The 284-nt window shown below is 72.5% G+C and overlaps 1 protein-coding gene across 1 annotated transcript in view; it reads left to right on the plus strand.

Annotated features, from left to right (window-relative positions):
• Positions 1-11: 11 nt before the first annotated feature.
• Positions 12-284, plus strand: part of MED10 (mediator complex subunit 10) — a 6,515-nt gene continuing 6,242 nt past the window's right edge. Inside the window, exon 1 of the mRNA XM_006917143.3 lies at positions 12-197. Coding sequence (XP_006917205.1) covers positions 76-197 — 122 coding nt within the window. The 5' untranslated portion in view covers positions 12-75. The remainder of the gene's footprint in view (positions 198-284) is intronic.

Genomic DNA, 284 nt, shown 5'->3' on the forward strand with positions numbered 1-284 from the left:
AGTGGTGGCAGGCCCGGGCGGAAGCAGGAAGCGGCGGAGCGGGGCCGCGTCGGCTGGGGTGCGCGGTGCGGGGCCATGGCGGAGAAGTTCGACCACCTGGAGGAGCACCTGGAGAAGTTCGTGGAGAACATCCGGCAGCTCGGCATCATCGTCAGCGACTTCCAGCCCAGCAGCCAGGCCGGGCTCAACCAGAAACTGTGAGTGGCGCCTTCCCGGGGCCGGCAGCGTCCGTCCGCTCGGGGGGCCGGGTGGGGAGCGGGCCGGGGTCTGGGTCTGGGGCAGGG

This window comes from Pteropus alecto, unplaced genomic scaffold (genome assembly GCF_000325575.1).
Source record: "Pteropus alecto unplaced genomic scaffold, ASM32557v1 scaffold137, whole genome shotgun sequence".
Taxonomy (NCBI): domain Eukaryota; kingdom Metazoa; phylum Chordata; class Mammalia; order Chiroptera; family Pteropodidae; genus Pteropus; species Pteropus alecto.